The 17376-nt window shown below is 45.8% G+C and overlaps 1 protein-coding gene across 1 annotated transcript; it reads left to right on the forward strand.

Annotated features, from left to right (window-relative positions):
* Window positions 1-84: 84 nt before the first annotated feature.
* AK3 (adenylate kinase 3) lies at window positions 85-15556 on the forward strand. The gene is made up of 5 exons (XM_043567034.1): window positions 85-397; window positions 6918-7037; window positions 8051-8223; window positions 8770-8888; window positions 12845-15556. Exons 1-5 carry the CDS (start codon window positions 247-249, stop codon window positions 12963-12965), a joined length of 684 nt encoding a protein of 227 aa, XP_043422969.1. The 5' UTR covers window positions 85-246; the 3' UTR covers window positions 12966-15556.
* Window positions 15557-17376: the final 1820 nt, after the last annotated feature.

The following is a 17376-nucleotide window of genomic DNA, read 5'->3' on the forward strand; positions in this document are numbered from 1 at the left end:
AGGCCGCGGCGAGGGCTGCGCGGGCGGGGCGCGCGGGCGGGGGCGCCGGGGAGCCGCGGGGCGGGCGCTGGGGCCGGCCGGGGGCGGGCGGGGCGGCCGCGGTGGCCGTCGCCTCACTTCCGGGAGCGCCCGGGCGCCGCGCCCGCCTTCTGCCGGCCGGCCCCGCACCGCACACCGCACACCCGGGCGAGCGCGCAGCCGGGCCGGACTCCGCAGGGCGCGCGGCCCGGGCCGCTCCCTCCGACCATGGGGGCGTCGGCGCGGCTGCTGCGCGCGGTCATCATGGGGGCGCCGGGCTCGGGCAAGGGCACCGTGTCGTCGCGCATCACCAAGCACTTCGCGCTGAAGCACCTCTCCAGCGGGGACCTGCTCCGAGACAACATGCTTCGGGGCACAGGTGGGAGCCCGGGCCGGAGCGGAGGCGGCGCGGCGTGGCCCGGGTTGGGATTTGCTGGCGGGGATGCGGGTCCCGCGGAAGCGAGACCCCCGGAAGCGAGACCCCCGGAAGCGAGACCCCCGGATACGGGTCCGGGTATGCGGGTGCAGGGATTACGGGCGCAGGGTCGCGGACGCAGCATCCCTCTCCCGCTGCCCAGCGGGGCAGATCTTAGCTGCTGAGCAATTGCGCCCCGAAGGCTCCAGCCTCCGGGGGCCGGGGGCCGCTTCCGGCGGGTTATTGGTGAAAGAGATTAGGAATTTAGGACGAGTTCGAAGTTCAAAGATCAAAGTAAACCGCTTGCTTGGTTTGTTAGAGAAGCACGTCCAGTTCCAGTCGCTGCTGCTCCCTCGGGTGCTGTGGCCTGATCTCCACGTGCCCTTTAACCTGGAGGACTGAAGTTTGACCTGAAGGGTTTGATCTTCCTTTTTTTTTTTTTTTTTTTTTTTCTTTTTTGTTACACTGGGATTTTCTGGTTCTGACGTTTCTTCCATAATCTGAAGGCCCGAGTATTTTTCTTAGGCTCGTTGTAGTCACAAAAATTGGCTTAGATCTTTGATACCCCAGAGATTTCTTAGACAGGAAAGCTATTCTTGTGCATAGTTATCGGAAGTTTCGTTTCTCGTGCCAGATAAATTCTGATAACTCAGTGCCAAATCCAGGCAAACTCTATACACTGGATGAGTTTTATGTCAGTGCAAATCATCTCTTAAGAAACCTGCTTTTATGTATTTATGTTTTATTTTTATTTACTTATCTTTTTAAAGTCAGCTCCACACCCAAGGTGGAGCCCAGTACGGGCTTGGACTCATGACCCTGAGATCAAGACCTGAGCTGAGATCAGGAGTCATATGCTTAACAGACTGAGTCACCCAGGTGCCCCACGAAAGGTGTTTTTAAAAAGTCAGCAGTAGGATGAGTTTTTTTTCTCAAAGGTGTTGACCTTTGTTTTCCAAAAAACTCATTTTGAGCCCCCTTTTATTTTTTTAAAATGTTTATTTATTTTAAGAGAGAGAGAGTGCACGCATGCAACGAGAAGGGGGGGGGGGGTGGCTGAGAGAGGGGGAGAGAGAATCCCAAGCAGGCTCTGCGCTGTCAGCCCAGAGCCAGTCTTGGGCCTGATCCCATGAACCATGAGATCAAGCTGAAATCAAAAGTCTGAGGCTTAACCACCTGAACCACCCAGGTGCCCCTGAACCTCCTTTTCACATTCATCTTTTTAAAGTTTTATCTATTTATTTTTGGAAGAGAGTGAGCAAGTGCTGGAGAGAGAGGGAGACAGAGAATACCAAGCAGGGCCACACTGTTAGCACAGAGCCCAGTTCAGGGCTGGAATTCACAGACCATGACTTGAGCCCTTATCAAGAGTTGGATGCTGGGATGCATGGGTGGCTCAGCGGGTTGAGCGCCCGACTCCAGACTAGGTCATAATCTCGCCGTTCCCGGCTTCAAGCCCCGCATCCGGCTCTGTGCTGACAGCTCGGAGCCTGGAGCCTGTTTCAGATTCTGTGTCTCCCCCTCTCTCTGCGCCTTCCCTACTCAACTTGTGTCTCTCTCAAAAATAAGCAGTAACAAAAAAAAGTTTTTGAAGAGTTGGATGCTTAGCCGACTGAGCCACCCAGGCGCCCCCACATGCCCCTGAACCTGCTTTTAAAAAATTATAGAAGTAATGCCTACAGAGGTAAAAGAAGAATTGGAAAAAGGACAGAAGTACATGAAATGAAAAGTAAAATCTTCTCTCATTTCCTGCCTCAGCCCCATTCTTCACAGGGGAACAGGATCTCGTGTTTCCTTTTAGAAATGTGTGTGTATGGGGCGCCTGGGTGGCGCAGTCGGTTAAGCGTCCGACTTCAGCCAGGTCACCATCTCGCGGTCCGGGAGTTCGAGCCCTGCGTCGGGCTCTGGGCTGATGGCTCAGAGCCTGGAGCCTGTTTCCGATTCTGTGTCTCCCTCTCTCTCTGCCCCTCCCCCGTTCATGCTCTGTCTCTCTCTGTCCCAAAAATAAATTAACGATGAAAAAAAAAAATTAAAAAAAAAAAAAAGAAATGTGTGTGTAGGGGCGCCTGGGTGGCTCAGTCGGTTAAGCGTCCGACTTCAACTCAGGTCATGATCTGATCTCGCAGTCTGAGAGTTCGAGCCCCGCGTCGGGCTCTGGGCTGATGGCTCAGAGCCTGGAGCCTGCTTCAGATTCTGTCTCTCCCTCTCTCTCTGCCCCTCCTCCGTTCATGCTCTGTCTCTCTCTGTCTCAAAAATAAATAAACGTTAAAAAAAAAAAATTAAAAAAAAAGGAAATGTGTGTGTATAACACACACACATATGTGTGTATAGGTATGTGTGTATATAGGTGTGTGTATAACCTACATATCTCTTATTTTATGAAATATGCAATCATACTGTGTATGTATTCTGCACCAGTGTATTTTCACTTTATATCTAGGATGTTTTTCCACATCAAAACATAAAAGTCTGTTTCATTCTTGTAATGCTTACTTAGGTATCTATTTGCTGAATATTAAGGTCTGTTTAATCCCCTATTGATGAGCATTTAGCTTATTTTTAGGTGGGATTTTTGTCTGCTTCAGAATGCAGACAAATACGGGAAGAAAAACAACCACCTCAATGTTTTTAGTGCTCTTGGATTTCTCTGTTCAGCACCTAGTCTGGCGAATTGCTGTTTTCATTTTTCTCTTCTAACGTTGATCCTTTAAAACATACAAAATGTTTTGTCATTAGTTAGCGCTTCTAAATAAGGTTAAATTGCTTGGCCTGCTTGCTAAATGTTCTTGATGCAACATACTTCAGTAGTTAGGTAACAATAAACAGCCTCCAGAATAGCACACCAGTGGGGGTAAGGTTATCCAAAGTAGGAAGGCATAATCCTTAAGGGGGCCTCTGAAAAATAACTGGAGCAGTGAGGTGTAACGATGTGTTTAAAGAACGCCTTCAGCAGAGAGTTCAAGTTACCTTAATTTGTGAAAACATAAAAGGTTTTTTAAAGTTAAGTTTAAAGCCTTAATTGGCTTTACTTAATTGTAAGCTTTTTTTCAAAATGAAGAAACATTGCTCTTTGTGTATCCTTAACATCCCTTGACGGGCCTGCTGTCCTCTTTCTGGCTCCACAGGGAGGAAGGAGGCTGGAGGGAGGGGAGAGAGCATCCTGGGAAAAGGCATCCAGCTTGCCTCAGGCACCTGCTCATTTTTAATAAGTCTTTAAAAAGGACAGTTCTTTACCAAAGAAAACAAAGTGGAGCTTAGGGAGGCGTTCAGGAGATTGTTATCACAGATGTTCAGTATCTCAGGACTAAGAACATATTCTCAATAAAAATGTTTCTCTTCTAATAGTTTTCTCTTTGAATATTTCTCCCCTTCCTCTCCCTCTCTCTCTCTTTCTCTCTTTTGTGTGTGTGATTGGATCTTTCCCACAGGATCAGAGCCAGAAAAGAGGTGTTGTCTTCTATTGAAAAAAACTAGAAGTGAACTATACTTACTATAAAGGAAGAAAAACACGTCACGAGACTATACAAAAGAAAATTAAAATCCTCCTAATTACAACACCCAGATACAATTGTAATTAATCCTTTAGTGCCTTATGTGCTTTTTTCTTTCTCTTTTCTCTGTTGCATTTGTATGTCCAGCAAAACCTCGGTTTGCAAGCATAATTTGTTCCAGAAACATGCCTGCGATTCAAAGCACTCATATATCAAAGTGAATTTCAAGAACCATGGGTGCAATTGTGATCATGTGACGTTTGGCATCATCTACTACTCGTTTTGCAAGACCTCGCTCGTTTATCAAGTTAGAATTCATTAGAAATGTTTGCTCGTCTTGCGGAACACTCTCGGAACAAGTTACGTGCAGTCCAAGGTTCTATTGTATTTGCAAAATTGTTGCATTCTAAATGATTGTTTATATACCTTTTTTTCTCACTTACTTTGAGCATGCTCACATGCCACGAAGCGGTCTTAAGAATGATATATTTTTTAACATTTCCCTGTTATTTGGACACTTAGGTTGTTAACCATTCTCTGCCATAATAAATACCGATTACGACTGTCCTTGTACATGAATGTTTCGTAGCATCTCTGCCTATACTTGTGTCCTTCCAATAGCAAGTCCCTGTTGTGGAGTTTCTATAAATATGGTATTTCATGAGGGTGCTGTGTTTTTGTTTTTGTTTTTTAAGTTTTTTTTTAATCTTTATTTGTTTTTGAGACAGAGAGAGAGAGAGAGACAGAGCATGAGCGGGGGAAGGGCAGGCAGAGAGGGAGACACAGAATCCGAAGCAGGCTCCGGGCTCTGAGCTGTCAGCACAGAAACCCACGAACCACGAGATCACGACCTGAGCCGAAGTCAGCTGCTTAACCGACTGAGCCACCCAGGCGCCCTGAGGGTGCTGTGTTTTATAACCTACAGCTGTCATCTATAGCTAAAGTTCATTTTTATTTTTTAAAGTTTATTTTGAGAGAGAGACCGTGTGAGCAGAGGAGGGGCAGAGAGAAAGGGAGAGAGAATCCTGAGCAGGTTGTGAGCTGTCAGCATGGAGCCCAACGCCAGGCCTGAACTCTGGAACCGTGAGATCATGACCTGAGCCAAAATCAAGAGTCAGACGCTTAACCGACCGAGCCACCCAGGCGCCCCTATAGCTAAAGTTTAAAATCAGCCCAGAGGATGTGGTAAGGACCCTGGAGACACAAGACAACCTGTTGACAGTAGCAAACCTGTAATAATGGTGGGCCAGCCCTGACCCTGGAGTCAGGAGACTTGAATCTGACCCTTAGACATTAGGCCAGCCTTCTCACTTAAAGATGAGAAACTGAGTTCAGGAGAGGTTGAAGAATTTGCTCGTTAATAAACAACAGTTGCTGGGAGACCAGGATGAACACTCAGGTCTCCTCGAGCGCCAGTTAAACCCTTACACTTACGCGGTATTGACATTCAAGAAATAATTTTAGGTAGACACGATTTTTTAATTTCAAAGTATATTTGAAAAGCAACTAGCTTTTACTAGTTTACTTTACTAGTTTACTAGTTTACTAGTTTAAACTAGCAACTAGTTTACTTTTATGAACATTATAGTCTGTTCATTTAAAAAGCTGGGTCACTTTAGGGGTGCCTGGGTGGCTCAGTTGGTTAAGCGTTGAGCTCTTGACCTCAGTGCAGGTCATGATCTCACGGTTCGTGGGACTGAGCCCTGCAGCGGGCTCCGTGATGGCAGTGCAGAGCCTGTTTGGGACTCTCTCTTTCCTTCTCTCTCTGCCCCTCCCCTGCTTACAGTCTCATTCTCTCTCTCTCAAAATAAATGAATAAACTTAAAAAAATAAATAGAGGCACCTGGGTGGCTCAGTGGTTAAGCATCTGACTTCAGCTCAGGTCATGATCTCACGGTTTGTGAGTTTGAGCCCCACGTGGGGCTGTCTGCTATTAAATTTTTTTTATAATGTTTATTTTTGAGACTGAGAGAGACAGAGCATGAATGAGGGAGGGTCAGAGAGAGAGGGAGACACAGAATCTGAAGCAGGCTCCAGGCTCTGAGCTGTCAGCACAGAGCCCGACGCGGGGCTCGAACTCACAGACTGTGAGATCATGACCTGAGCGGAAGTCGGAAACTCAACTGACTGAGCCACCCAGGCACCCCCGGGCTGTATGCTATTAATGTAGAGCCCACTTCAGATCCTCTGTCCACCCCCCCCCACTCTCTGCCCCTCCCTTGCTTGTTTTCTCTCTCTCTCTCAAAAATAAACATTAAAACATTAAAATAAATTAATAAAAGAAAATAAAAAGGAAATCATTTCTGGGGCACCTGGGTGGCTCTTGATTTCATAGGTGTGAGATTGAGCCCCACATTGGGCTCCACACTGAGTGGGGACCTGCTTGAGATTCTCTCTCCAGCTCTCTCTGCCCCTCCCGCACTCTCTCTCTCTCACAATAAACTTAAATAATTTCTATTATTCTTATTTTTTTTTCTGATAGAAAATTTATAAAATACCCAATAGTGTAAATATGTACAAAAATCACTTACATCACACAGAGATGGCTACCATTTTTTGTTTAATATTTATTTTTGAGAGAGAATAAGCAGGGGAGGGGCAGAGAGAGGGACAGAGGATCTGAAGTGCTGCACCGACAGCAGAGAACCCGACTCGGGGCTCAAACTCACGAACCGTGAGGTCAGGACCTGAGCCCAAGTCGGACTTGGATGCTCAGCCAACTGAGCCACCCAGGCGCCAGTGAGGACTACTATTAACGAGTTGAGAGTGGCTTTCCATTTTTTTTTTCTGTCTATATATTTGCATTTATATATTTTTATATAATAGAGAATTTGAAATAGGTGTAGATTATTTTCCAATTCTGTTGACAATGCACATTATCATATGAGTGTGCTATCCAGAGGTCCTCTTTAGCTAGCGGTTTCCTAGGGGGTCTGGAATGGGATAAAACAAATACACCTGCTGATAGGTTTCGTCTCCCTCCTCTGCTGTAGAAATCGGCGTGTTAGCCAAGACTTTCATCGACCAAGGGAAGCTCATCCCAGATGATGTCATGACTCGGCTGGCTCTACACGAGCTGAAAAACCTCACTCAGTGCAGCTGGCTGTTGGACGGTAAGTGGTGTTGGGAGCACTTCAGCTGTCCAGAGTGAGGAGCGTGGGCAGAGAAGGAGCATTTCGTGGCTATGGACACACGTCTGGTGGGCAGCGGGCCTGAATGCCGCCATCCAGCACCCTGAAGACTTAGGCCACTCATCTTCTCTGGACCTGCTTGTTCATCTGAAGGGAACGACAGAAGTGGACTACACGATTTCTGTGCTCCCTTTAGATGTGACTCGTTCCTTCCCCCTCCTTCGAGAATATTTTATGGTGAGGGAGGGTCACGACAAAAGGGAGAAGGAACGGTGGAGAGTAATTTACAATCCAGCTGTGAATTTCCCCAGCAAGAGGTGTGGTGGAATCCTTGAGGGTAGGTTGATACTCAGGTCTGGGGGGAGGCGGGGGGGAGAGAGAGAGAGACAGGTATTTATTTTGAGGAATTGCCTCACACGATGATGGAGGCTGAAGAGTCCTAAGATCTTCAGGGTGAGCGTGCAGAGACCCAAGAGAGCCGATGGGCGATCTGGCTCCAGTCCGAAGGCCAGCAGGCTTGACAGCCAGGAGGAGCTGGCCTCAGCTTGAGTCGAAGGCGGGAAAAAACCGAGGTCTCAGTCTCAACCCCAGGGCAGGCAAGCAGGCAGGAAGAACTCCCCCTTATTTGGAGGGGAGAGTCAGCTCTTTTGGTTTGTTCAGGCCTTGGGTGGCTTAGGCGAGGCCCACCCACATCAGGGGAACAGTCTGCTTCACTTAGTCCGCCGACTTAAATGTTACTCTTGTCCCAAAACAGCTTCTCAGACACACCCAGGGTAACACTTGACCACGTGTACGGATACCCCGTGGTCCAGGCGAGTTGACTCACAGAATTAACCGTCATCCCAATTGCCCTACAGCTGTGATCAGCCTGCCTGGTATTCTTGCTTTGTTTTCGGACTGTTCAACATTAATGAATCCTCTTCCTTCTCTCCCCTCCTCCCCCACTCCCTTCCTCCCCTTATTCTTTTGTCATTGTTGTTGTTGAATTTGTAAAGGTTTTCCAAGGACACTTCCACAGGCAGAAGCCCTGGACAGAGCTTATCAGATAGACACGGTGATCAATCTGAACGTGCCCTTTGAGGTCATTAAGCAGCGTCTCACTGCTCGCTGGATTCATCCCGCCAGCGGCCGAGTCTACAACATTGAGTTCAACCCTCCCAAAACCGTGGTGAGTGGCTGTGGTGGCACTGGCCCGGCCTCTCACGGAGCAGACGGTCTCTTGATTCCTCTTGCCCTCACAGACGGAAGTTCTGTGACGCCTGACCAAAGCTCCAGGGGGACGCTCTGGGGTCACTTGGCGCAGTGGACGAGTCCAGTCCACTCAGCTTGTTGGGAAAGGAGTCCCCAGGAGCGACAGGGGGCTTGGTGCTCGTTCAGAAGTATTTGCGGATTTCCTACTGCGTGCCAGGCGGTGTGTTAGGAGTTGGGGTGATAAGGATTAGTGACCACTTGAGAGGGTTTGCAGTTGAGATTCCCAGTCTATAGCTGATTCATTCTGTGTACGTACGAAATTATTTAGAGGCTGGAGATGATCCTGGGGTCTCGTGGCCCTGTGCTGCAAAACGATCTATGTTTGGATTTGCTTCTGTTTACTGAAAAGCACGCTTTTGTGCTTGGTACTAGCATACAGATGTTTAAAAATCACTTAGCTGCTTATAAAACTATGCTTCAAAACGGAGATGTTTGGTACCAGCCTCTCCTAACTCTTCCATAGGGCATTGATGACCTGACTGGAGAGCCTCTCATTCAGCGTGAGGACGATAAGCCAGAGACAGTTGTCAAGAGACTGAAGGCGTACGAAGCCCAAACAGAGCCGGTCCTGGAATATTACCAGTGAGTTTGTCGCTCTTCAGAGCTTCTCTTGCGTGATGAAACACCAAGTCGGTTTTGAGTTAACCCATGCTTTCCAGCTGGAATGCTAACATACCAGAAGATCCGATTCAAACTGGTTTGAACGGTAAGGGGGAAATGTAGCATGTGTAACAGAGAAGTCCCGGGCTTCGGTCACCACGAGGTCTGGACAGAATGTTGGTGTTCTCCCAGCTTTCTGTGGGCTTTGTCCTTAGACTCCCCGCGTGCTCAGACACAGTAGCCAGGAAACAGGCAGGGCGTCCTCTTTCATGGAGGGCTGAGGGGTCAGCTTTCCCCCCAGTGGACAAAAGCCCCACATGTCGTGAAGACTGCACCAATTTGAGCAGCCACTGTGGTCAGGGAGCACCTTGCACCGACTGTTTTAGGCTTAGGTGACCGCTCATTCTGGAGCTGGCCCCTGCTCGGGAGGGAGGAGACTGGCCGGTCCCCACCTGGAGCTCGGAGTGGACGTCGCCCGAACTCTGCTGGCAGGTAAAGGGCAGGCTGCCGTGAGCGCTGGGGCTGCGAGTCCAGGAATGCCCGCCACCTGTGCCACTGGAGGGCGCCTGGAAGCTTCAGGCGGCTCCCTATCCTCCCCTCGTTTGGCTCACAGTCTTCGAAAGCTTATATTCTCACACAGTTCTGTCCGCTCTTCAGGAAGTTCCTATCCCACAACACCTACGGGAACTCTCCTGGATAAATCTGTGACCCAGTCTCCTTTTGTCCGGCTTTCCCTCTGCTTATGGAGGAGGGATCCCTCCCATCCCCTTTCCCTTCACACACGCACTACCTGACCAGTGCTTCGGAGTCAAGACAGCACAGTGTTGTGGTTGGAGCAGACTGTGGAGCCAGACTCCCCAAGTTCACATCCCCGCTCGTTGTTTATTCACCTGGTCTTCACCTCTTGCTTAAATGGGGGTAAGAATAGAGGGTCGAAAGGGTGAGTTAGTGTGTGTAACTCCTAGGATTGTGTCTGGCCCATAGTAAACCCTGTGTAATCAGTGGTGTTGTTGTAATGGGGCAGGTACGCAGCGAAATCGGAAGCAGCAGTCTCCAGACTATTCTAGTAGTACTTTCTGGAGGGCGAAATTACAAGGGCACTTTCTGGGGTCGCTGTTACCTGTAACTCCGTGGTTCCTAGAATGAGCTTGTCTCTACTGGTTACCAGCTGTGCGTGTGTGGCCCCGGGCAAGGCATTCAACCTTTGTGGCACACATTCTGTGTGTGTGTCAAGTCAGAGCAATAGTAGATAGTACCTACCGTACAGGGTTATTAAGGGAACGGAGAGAATCCACATGAAGACTTCCCGCGGCCCTGGCACTAATAAATCACTCAGTGGTAGCTGCTATTATTATTCCCTCTGTTGACACCGTGCCAAACGTTGGTCCACACGGATCAAGGCCGGGCCCCCAGGAAGCCGTATCTGCCATATGTGGAGGAGGCTGAGAGCTGGGTAGATCGTGGTTACCGTACAACGTGCTGTGTGCTGCTATCAGTCAGGAACCTAATTCACACTAACTTTAAGCAAAAGGGGAATGTATTGTAACCACAAGGTCCAACGATAGTTCCTGTGTCCAGTGTTCAGACAGTGTCCTCAGGCCCCGGTCACACTCGGCTCTACTTTTCCATGTTGGCGGCTTCGATCTCAGGCGGGCTGTCCCTCCGTGAGCCTCTCAACACTTCCCAGCTTATCTCCTACCAGTTGAGCTACTGAGCAGAAAAGAGAGTGTCTTTGGCAGCAAAAGCCCTCTGGTCGGCACTGATTGGCCCTGGTCACGTCCATTCTTGAAGCTGGGAAGTGGGGAGAGTCCCACCCAAATCCCATGGATCTGGTTTGGTGAAGGTGGTGTTTCCCAAAAGGGGTTTTGTTATTCACTCAAAAGTAAGCAGAAGGGAGAAGGCATTGTTGCTGAGCAGATAAGAACCCTGCGAGCCTATTCGTGGAGGTAACCACCCATTACTTCTCTCCCGATGTGGGAAGAGGGGTCGGGAGAGCTGCAGAGAGGAAACATAAGGATCCAGGTCCCTGTCTTAGGAGATAAACCTGGTCTTCCCAGGCTTCCGGCTTTTGCTACCTCTTGCCATTAATTGAAGCTTTTCCTTCTAAACGCCTGCATGCAGAACTAGGGCTGGACTTAACAAAAACTAAGAGTGGTATATGGAATATCAATATGCGTTGATATTTTTATTTATTTTTAATTTTTTTTAATGTTTATTTATTTTTTGAGAGAGAAAAAGAGAGCATGAGCAGGGGAGAGGCAGAGACAGAGGGAGGCACAGAATCTGAAGTAGGCTCCAGGCTCCAAGCTGTCAGCACAGAAACCCACGAACCACGAGATCACGACCTGAGCCAAAGTCGGATGCTTCACCGACTGAGCCACCCAGGTGCCCCTGCACTGGTATTTTAAATACTGACAGTTGTATTTGTTTTTAAAACTCTTTCAGCAGTGGGACATTTACAGAGTAATTAGGTCTGTGTTAACAAACAGCTTTATGTTCTTACTCTTTAAAGGACCTACAGTTGAAGCAGGTTTTATTACATAGAAATTAAAAGGGCACATGGTCATCCAAGGTACAGCTTTAGGATTGTATACAATTGTATACAATAGGTGCCTGCACTTGTGCCCTCAGTAATTAACTCACTTGTAACACTGGCTTGATTCAGGAGGCCACAGCAGTTAAGAAGCTTGTTCTCTTGAAAGCTTGACAAGATGCCTGTGAATTTAGGAGGGCTTCTAATATGCAGAGACTACACTATTTGCATAGTGTCTTTCCTTAGCAGATGTTTCTTAACCAAGAAAACAGTGGGAATTACTCAAAGTTAGTCTTAACTCTCGCCAATTGTATGAGGTATCGAGAGAGGAATGCTTTAGTCCCCAGGGAAGCCTCTGAAAACCAGGTGAAAGGTTGCAGAGGTACGATGATCCTGTTTTCAGGAAGAAAGCAGGGTTCAGCCTTGAAGACCCTGTGTGCGTGTGGGTTGCAGGAGGAGGGTAAGCAAAGAGAGGAATGCCAGCATGTCTGGAGGGAGTCTGTCTTTTGAGGAGCAACCCTGGGATTCTGATCTCACCCCCAGGAGTAAACAGACACTGGCTGCTGGTCTGATGGCAAGCCAGACAAATCTGCCTGGGGAAAAATGGAGAAACACAATAGGAAGCTCAATAAAAACTTTGTATTCCCTTTTCCTCTAAAATGTGAAAGGATAGCATAGAGGAAGAAATAAAACTAGGCAAAAAGAAGGAAGCACAAGCATTAGACAGCAGTTTTGCAAGTGGGGAAGTAGACAGAGGCAAGGAAAGGTATCTGACAGGCCCCGTGTTGGGGAGCTACTCCCGTGTGTGATCTGGGCTGTTACTTTCTAAACACACAGTTGTATCAGTAACAAAAGGAATCTGAGCTCCAGAAAGGATTAAGTGAGCCAGTATATTTAAAACACTGAGCACATACTCAATAAATAAGTGCTACTATTTTTCAAGTGACTGTTTCCATAAGCCAGAGGGCACAGCTGAAACTAAAATCTAGGTTTACCAACGCTAAGCCAATGCCTCTTTCTCTGGATCACAGATTACTTACTGAGACCCCTAAATCCACTTTTTTTTTTTTTTTTTTTTTAAGTAAACTCTACCCCTCAAGGGCTTGAACTCACCACCCTGAGATCAAGAGTTGGATGTTCTACCGACTGAGCCAGGCAGGCGCCCTCACATCACCATCTTTGAAGAATCACTTTGAGGGGCACCTGGGTGGCTTAGTCATTAAGCATTTGACTCTTGGTTCCTGCTCAGGTCATGATCTCATGGTTCGTGGGTTTGAGCTCCGTGTCAGACCCTGCTCTCTCTTTCAAAATAAATCAACATTTAAAAAAAGAAAACAACAACAATCACTTTGAAAAAGCTCATTAGGAAGAGTCAGACCTGTGTTTTTCTGTTTGTCATCTTTAGGAAAAAGGGGGTGTTGGAAACATTCTCCGGAACAGAAACCAACAAGATCTGGCCCTATGTCTATGCTTTCCTACAAACAAGGGTTCCACAAGCAAACCAGAAAGCATCAGTTACTCCATGAGGAAAAGTGCATAAAACCAGTAAGATGAGCAGGGGCTCCTCGTCCGCAGCCTGCCATGTATGAGTTTTTTTTGAAAATTGTATTAGTTTCAGTTGTACTGATTTTATTCTGGAAATTAAGGATATGTCCAATGACGAAGATTCATATTTCCGTCCAATGTGTTTTATCCACTTATCTTCTATGGGCATGCAATTAAAAAATATCAGATATGTCTTAACTTCTGAAAATTTGTCTAAAGGATAATTAAAAGAGCAATAGGAAATAACGTAAGTTTTGTTCAGAAGAGCAAGTGATACAAATTTTATTTTTCTGGAAAAGCTAATAAAAAAAATTCCACGTCACTCTGGAAAGTATCTCATCAGAGAAATTTGCATAGACTGTTGCCCAAAAAACGGCATCACTAGCATTATGGTACATGGTTTTGTGAGACACTAGGTCTATCAAATTCCAGAAAACAACTGGAAACGCGCATTAGTTTCAGGATGCAAATTCACTGCTGCCTTTACACTAAGAAACTTACAAGCATAGCCATTTTTGCTGTATTTATTTTGTCGTTAAACATACCTTCAGTTTACTCAGAATTTTCAGTCTGCTATACAATTGTATTAAACTAGCATATAGGAAAATACTACTTTCCTATGACATGTTGTCTTTTGAGAATACGTGTCCTGAGGAAAATGTTAGAAAGTGACCCTAGAAGTTCTTGCAGAAGCACCGAAGTTGAATTGTCCACAGAAAATGTCATTACAGTCTTATGTTTCTGGGTGTTACTCAGGTTAAGAAATACGTGCTACTTGCCAGAAATATGACCTACTTGCCAGTTTCTGATCAGTGTGTAACCTCTGGGTGAAGAGTGACCAGTTAAAGTACAAAAAGAAAAGCAAAGCCACGGCCCGAAGTGAAGTAAGCATACTTGGTCATCAGGAAGTAGGAACAGGTGTGCCTGGGGAGCGTTCCCTTGACAGAGGGAACAATCCTAATTAGTAATCAGGTGTAGCAATTAAGAAGGATTTACCTGAAAGGCTGAAAAGGACCGGGAAGGTAACTGAGTTTGCTGAAGTTCTTTGTTCATCAGAGAAGCGGACACCTCGCTTTCCCTGCTGCCCCCGTCGTCTGGCAGGAGAACTGTGTTTGCATGCTGGGCAGCCATCTAAGAGTGACGGCAATTTGGTTTCTTAGCGGGGCAGCAAGGATGCACGCTTCTGTCCCGTGGCCTGCTGGGAAGAGCGGGGCGATGAGGCAGAGGGGAAACCCAACCACATCTTCAAGGGCATATTTACTCTTCTTTTACCTGGTGCTGAGTCAAACGAAACGAGTCCTCGTACAAGCGGTTAACTGCCTGTGAACATTTGGCCCATTTTATTCCAGGCGCTTAAAATACACATGCCAGCAAGTTGTTCTTTATTCTGTAGGGAGAAACTCTTCTCTTTCGATTTTTAAAAATTCAACGTTAATCTTTCAGAATGGACCAAGGCTTTTAAAAATAGTAAGCATTTCTTTACAAAAGTTTCTACGATGCTTTATTTGAATGTTAATATTATGTGCTTTCTAAAACGGTTGTGAACTACTAAGCTTAGGAATTATCACTGGGTTAGCAGGTACATGAGTATTAATGTTCTACAGTAAAAGTGACTTTTAGAACTGTGGGTATTACTTTGTGTCCAGCATTCCACAGGGCTGACTCCATCCCACCCTTCTGTTCTGCTGCCCTGATGTCTCCCGTGCTTCCGAATTAGTGACTACTTTCTAATAATTGTCTTAAAATTAAAACTGTGTCTTAAACCAGTACAGAGGCTGGTTTCATTTTAAGCTAGATCTCCTGCTGTAGTATTGCAGGCATACTGGACACACTTGGATTTGGAACTCAAAAAGGGGCAGAAGTACATGGCGATTCAAAGTAAGACCTCTTCCTGTTACCACTCCCTCCCCGCCTCAGAACACGTAACTGGAAGTTTTGCACGTACGTCCATTACTTTGGGAAATGCGCGCACTATTACTTTTTTGCTTTATTAAAGCAAATAAAGAGAAGTTGTTTTACGCCGAGTTGATGTCATAGACAGTTCTGATGAAGACTGTCATTGTTGAAAAGCTCAGTGACCGTCGTCGTGATTTAAGTGCCACATGGAAGTTATGTCCAGAGCTGAATGCCAGGGCGAGGAGAAGCTGCCGTGCCTTAGTTAAAAGGCTGGTAAGGACAGTAAGTACCTCAGCCCACGACCCTGTGTTCTGGGGTACCCGTCGTTCTGGTACACCTTTCGTAAGCAGAATGTGCTGCGGGAAATGCAAATTGGCAACACCATCTGCAAATATTCTCCATTTCTCTTTTGAAATGGGTTAAATACTGGCTCAAACTTTTAAACCCCAGTCCAGAGCTATTTTCCAGCCAGGTATTTACAATGGCATTCCAGCAAAATATCTGAGACATTCAATAGTCTGTGACAAAACTTATGTTAACAACAAATCATGGTGATTACAGACCTGAAATTGCTGTTAGTACCCGCAACCAACATCAAGAATAAATTTGTATTTAAAACATGTTTGTAAGTTGTGTCTTCTTGTTGACAAAATAAATAGCTTTCGTAACTTTGCAATTCAAGATTTTGATTTTGGAAGTTACTAGTTTAAAATGTTTAAAGCACGGTAGAAGCCAATATGCTCAGTAGAGTGCATACCTGACTCCTTGTTTTTGTTTTTTTGTAAACTAACGATCACGTTTTCCCATATATGTAGCACTGGGTAAAGTTAAATTGTCGTGCCAAATTGTATTTTGGAAGGATTTTACCCGAGGAAATCAATTTGATGATGTTTCATATTTTACCAAAGACTCTTAAGTGTTTGAATAGTAAACAGCAGGAAGAACCATGCTGTTTTAAGAAACCAAGTGAACGATCCAATAATTTTATCATTTTCATACTCAGAAAAAAGTTCAAATCTAATTCTTCAAGGCGTATGAGAATGGTTTTGACTTCACTATTACATGCTAAGCAATTCATAATCAACATTTTATTCATGTTTGTAACCGCCCCCCCAACCCCCCGCCACCCTGCCATCAGCTTAAGCAAGCAAGCAAATACCTCTTCGAGGAGTCTGCTTTTCGGAGACCTGTGACATGGTAACAAATGTCCACTATGGAAATCAACGCAAAGGATTTTCAGGGTTTTAAAATGCGTATCACATAGATGCAAAACCAAAATGAACAGCCTTAAGCTTAAATTTGACAAGTGCATCTCTGTCTGGAATCAATTTAAGAATTGAAATACGTGACTGATTTTTGAGAATAGTAAACGGACATCTTTATTTTTCTCAAAAAATACCCCAAGGTTAACTTCAGGATCACTTTGTCTCAATCTACAGTTTTTCATCCTGTAAAAAAAATCCACTTATTAAACCAGATTCATGTTCTTTGTTCAGCCCGTTACTCATTTTTTTTTTAAGTCTATTTATTTTGAAAGAGAGAAAAAGAATCCCTACAGGCTCTGCACCATCAGCGCAGACTGATGTGGGGCTTGAACCCAGGAAAAGTGAGATCATACCTGAGCAGAAATCAAGAGTCGGATGCTTAACCTACTGAGCCACCCAGGTACCCCATGTGAATTCACTTTTAATGTTTATTTATTTTTGGGAGACAGAGCGTGAGCAGGAAAGGGGCAGAGAGAGAGGGAGACAGAGTCCAAAGCAGGCTCCAGGCTCTGAGCTGTCAGCACAGAGCCCGATGCGGGGCTTGAACTCACAAACTGTAAGATCCTGACCTGAGCCGAAGTCAGATGCTTAACCGACAGAGCCACCCAGGCGCCACATCATGTGAATTCACTTTTAAAGGGGGAACAGGACTGTTAAAGAACACTCAGTTTTCCTAAAGGTAAGTTATAGGACACTGTGAGCTTATTACACAAAATTTGAAAGAGCCCACTAATGGTATAACTGGATGAGAATGTTACCCATCTCTACCTCGTAGAGAATAATTTTAAATTCGTATTCTCTCCACTACCATAGATAAAATGACACGGAGTTAGCAGGCAATAAATGGAGTGGTAGCAACCCAATTAAAAAAAATCTTTTGTTAGAAGCTTACTTTTACCAAATGAAACAAAAGTCTTTGATGGATCCTTTCAGTCATCTGTTGGGACATTTCATCTGTCTGGACAGCCCACCAAAGTTCATTTTGAAATGTGAATTATCCCCTTGCTTAGTACACTCCTTATTTCTTAAGAAACAGAGAAGAGGACGTTTTTCTTAAAAGTAGTTTGTGGTACTAAAGCAAAATAAAGAAAAAGTGTCAATTTACTGTGCTCAGTACTAACGTACTACTAAATATGTGAAAGTTAAAGTCTTTAAGTGCAAATTATGGCACTCCTCAGTGGTTCCCAGAATAAACCCAGTCACACTTACATACAAAACCCAGAACACTTCC

Source organism: Prionailurus bengalensis, chromosome D4, assembly GCF_016509475.1.
Source record: "Prionailurus bengalensis isolate Pbe53 chromosome D4, Fcat_Pben_1.1_paternal_pri, whole genome shotgun sequence".
In the NCBI taxonomy this organism is placed as follows: Eukaryota; Metazoa; Chordata; class Mammalia; order Carnivora; family Felidae; genus Prionailurus; species Prionailurus bengalensis.

Coding starts and splice junctions, on each gene's coding strand:
- AK3 (XM_043567034.1), top strand. CDS start 247: ATGGGGGCGTCGGCGCGGCTGCTGCGCGCGGTCATCATGGGGGCGCCG. Junction 7,038..8,050: donor GTGCAGCTGGCTGTTGGACG/GTAAGTGGTGTT, acceptor GAATTTGTAAAG/GTTTTCCAAGGACACTTCCA. Junction 8,889..12,844: donor CCGGTCCTGGAATATTACCA/GTGAGTTTGTCG, acceptor TGTCATCTTTAG/GAAAAAGGGGGTGTTGGAAA.